This window comes from Fukomys damarensis, unplaced genomic scaffold, assembly GCF_012274545.1.
Source record: "Fukomys damarensis isolate Sample0158 unplaced genomic scaffold, DMR_v1.0_HiC HiC_scaffold_1, whole genome shotgun sequence".
In the NCBI taxonomy this organism is placed as follows: domain Eukaryota; kingdom Metazoa; phylum Chordata; class Mammalia; order Rodentia; family Bathyergidae; genus Fukomys; species Fukomys damarensis.
The window spans coordinates 71,634,554-71,638,134 of record NW_022900913.1 but is presented as its reverse complement, the minus strand read 5'-3'; the positions used below and the strand labels follow the sequence as shown (position 1 = coordinate 71,638,134).

At 43.6% G+C, this 3,581-nt stretch overlaps 1 protein-coding gene across 1 annotated transcript; it reads right to left on the bottom strand.

Moving 5' to 3' along the window:
* Positions 1 to 2,206: 2,206 nt before the first annotated feature.
* LOC104861159 (olfactory receptor 13A1) lies at positions 2,207 to 3,187 on the bottom strand. Its single transcript, XM_010622481.1, has one exon. It carries the CDS (start codon positions 3,185 to 3,187, stop codon positions 2,207 to 2,209), a length of 981 nt encoding a protein of 326 aa, XP_010620783.1.
* Positions 3,188 to 3,581: the final 394 nt, after the last annotated feature.

Below are 3,581 nucleotides of genomic sequence, written 5' to 3'. Positions count from 1 at the left end.
CAGAGGGAGATCCTCTCACACCTTCTTTGATGCCTGCCCAGGAGAACATGATGGAAATCCTGGTACCATAGATATACACAATAAAGGCATACTGTTCAAATAAAACTTGAATATGGTTAAATAATTCTGATGTGACCAGAGACACTCCTAATTATGGTAACTGTAAACAGGGACAATGTAATCCCTTAAATATATATAGATAGACCCAGGGATGTGACTTAATTACAGGGAGTGATTTTCATGTTTATATTGGATACTAGTCAACTGCTAGACATGGACCTCAAAAATTAAAAAGGTGAATTTTGCACATTAAAGTGGTCTAGAAAAACACTCCTCCAGAAATAAAAACCTCCTGTGCTGCAGGAGATACAGGATATACTTAAAAGACATCCAAAGAATTATACAGAAATAGATATGATGGATTTAATTAATGGGACTCATTCACTGCTGCTACAAGCAGAACAGAATTTATCCTCTGATTGCTGGATTTGTTTACCACTCACCATGATGACTTATCAAGCAATTGGCATCATAAGTGATCTGCCTTTAGCACTAGTGAAACTTGCTATGTATGCCCTGCTTAGCTACCCATTAGATGTAATTGGTATTGGAACTTGCTTTCTTGGTATTCAAAAAATCACACAACATCTCAGCAGTTTACACTAATATTATTGATTTTCTTCGACTACTGGTAATTACTCTTCTCCAAATGGAACCTTCTTTCTCTGTAAAAATTGTGTTTTTAGAGTGATTTTGAAACACTGTACAGGTTTACGTGCTTTGGGGATCTTAATCCCCAACTTGTCTATGCCCTCTCAACAATGAAAAAAGTGCCTCTACAGATCACTGCAACTAATAGCTTGACAGGAAAAAAGAGAGACCCAATTGTCCTCCCTATATTAACAGGATTAGCTATAGCTGGCAGCCTCACTCTGAGTGTCACAGCCCTTGGATTAGGGCAACAACAGTTTGTGGCCTTAGGACAAGAAATCAGGAAGGACATGGAAGAAATTTGAGATGGTACTCAAGCCTTAGAAGCTCAGTTAGACTCATTGGCTAATGTGGTGTTACAAAATAGATGAGCCCTTGACTCACTTACTGCTCAGAGAGGAGGCACCTACCTTTTTTTTTTTTTTTGAGGAGAAGAATGTTGTTATTATGCCAACAAATATGGAATAATACAAGAATCACTAGATAAATTACAGGATCATAGTAAGGGGCTCAAAAAGGAATTTGGTCCTGAGGACCCAACATACAACTTTGGCTTCAACTTGTTGGGACAGAAACCTTGGGTCAGCACTCTAGTGGGGCCAATAGTTACTATACTACTGCTGCTCATGTTTGGTCCCTGTATAGTACAACGGATATCTAAACTCATACCTACACCATAGGGTAGCCGCTACCTAACATTATCAAATGCTAATTATGTGGAATAATGAAAAATGGAATGAATTCAACAAGGAGTAAGGAATTACCCCCCAAAGACAAAGGGAGGAAAGATAGAAAAAAACTTCTGTAGTCTGAAACCTATAAAATGTTAAAGAAAATATAGAATAATCACTGTCTTTTGCTTCTGTAATTTTCTTTGCTTTGCTTGTTTAACAAAACACCCAGGGTTTTACCACTGAAGCTTAAAGGCACATAGCCTCAGTTTAAAATTAACAAATGTCAGAGGGGCTTAGCAGCATCCCAGGATGAGCCAGATGTTCAAGCTAAGATAACAGTCCTTCAGCCATAAAACTTTCTGTAAACCATAAGACTATAAAGGGTTTAAGATGAAATGAATATCACCAGCCTGCTTTCCTAACCCTGGCCTCCACTCTTGTGGGCTGGAATAGCTAAAGACAAACATCCTGAAAGAAATTGCTACATTTGGGTTAACATTGAAACTGTCTTGTAACATGTTTTGTGACGGGAACTAGAATGTCTTATCACCTAAAATGAGGACATGATTCTAGAACTCCTATAAAAGGCAGATTGTAACCCAACCCAGGCCAAGCCTTTGCTAGTGAAGTAAACATTTTGTTTTACCCACTTCTGCATCTCTGTGAGTCATTTACCAGTTCCTTCTGTAACATCCTGAGCTCATCCCTGCAGATGTTCCACTGCAGTGCAAGAGGTGGGCTTATTGAACTTCAGCCCAAACCTGGCCCCTCAGACCACTAGGAAGGTAAATCCCGGCAGCCAGCAAGTACGCAAATTAATTTCAGAAGAAAGGGCAAAGCTTCCTGAGGGCTGCTTTGACCTCCTTGTTTCTCAAAGTATAGATAATAGGGTTCAAGGTGGGGCTCAACATGGTGTACAACACCCCAGCCAGCTTACTCTTCTCTGCATCGTAACTGGAGACAGGGCTGATGTAGGCATAGAAGACAGCAGTGTAGTACATACATACCACCATGAGGTGGGAGGAGCAGGTGGAGAAGGCTTTCTGCTTCCCCTCCACAGTCTGCATTTTCAGGATGCTGGAGATGATGAAGCCGTAGGACACAATGGTCATCAGGAAGTTCAGGATGCCATAGAAGGCATCTGCTAGGACAATCATGATACTGTTCACATAGGTGGAGCTGCAGGAGAGGAGCAGCAGAGGGGGGACCTCACAGAAGAAGTGGGTGATGACACTGGGGCCACAAAAGTCCAAGCGCAACATCAACCCTGTGTGGATGGCTGTGTTGAGGGCGCAGAGCATCCACACACTGGCGACCAGCAGGCTGCAGAACGCTCTGCTCATCATGGTGCCATAATGTAGAGGGTGGCAGATGGCAGCATAGCGGTCATAGGCCATGACCGTGAGGAGCAGTAGCTCTGAGGATGCAGCCCATGTGAGGAAGTAAAGCTGGGCCATGCAGCCCCCGAAGGAGATGGTGTTCTTCTGTGACACCAGACCCTGTAGGGCCTTGGGCATGATGGATGAGGTGCAGATGATGTCCATTGTAGCCAGGTTGAACAGGAAGAAGTACATGGGCGTGTGCAGCCCAGGGTTGAGGGAGATGGCCAAGATGATAAGGATGTTGCCAGTGAGGGCCACCGTGTAGAGCAAGAGGAAACAGCAGAATAGGAGCAGTTGGTACTCTGGGTGCTCTGAGAAGCCCTGCAGGATAAACTGTGTTAGCAGTGTCTGGTTACTCATCATCTTTGGGTTGATCCCTGTCTCTGGGACCTTCTGGTGCATCTCCACTAGCAGCTTCATGAGATTTTGAGGCTAGAGAGAAAAGTGGGGTCCTGAAAAGGCCTGCTGCCATGCTTACCTCATTCCTGACAATGTGTCGAGGATGATACCATGAGGATGTACAAATTAAGGCAAAGGCACCAGTGTCATAGCAGCAAGCAGCATGAACTTGTTAGTTCCTAAAAGTGAACACAAGTGGCCAGTGAAACTCAAGGAGCTTCATTCATCTTCAGTCAAAGAAATGAAGAGCAAATCCATGGCCCACTCCCCATCATCCCCCAGGGGACAAAGCAGGACAGGGAGGCAGTGACTGGCATCCACTCAGGCACAACGATGCAAGGCTTCTAAACATGAGCTCTCTCTGAGCCAGAATTCTGCTTTCTGGAAATGTTTCCTAAGGAAATAATTTAAAACA

What these genes read in the sequence shown, in the direction of transcription:
- LOC104861159 (XM_010622481.1), bottom strand. Translation starts at nt 3,187, where the DNA reads ATGAAGCTGCTAGTGGAGATGCACCAGAAGGTCCCAGAGACAGGGATC.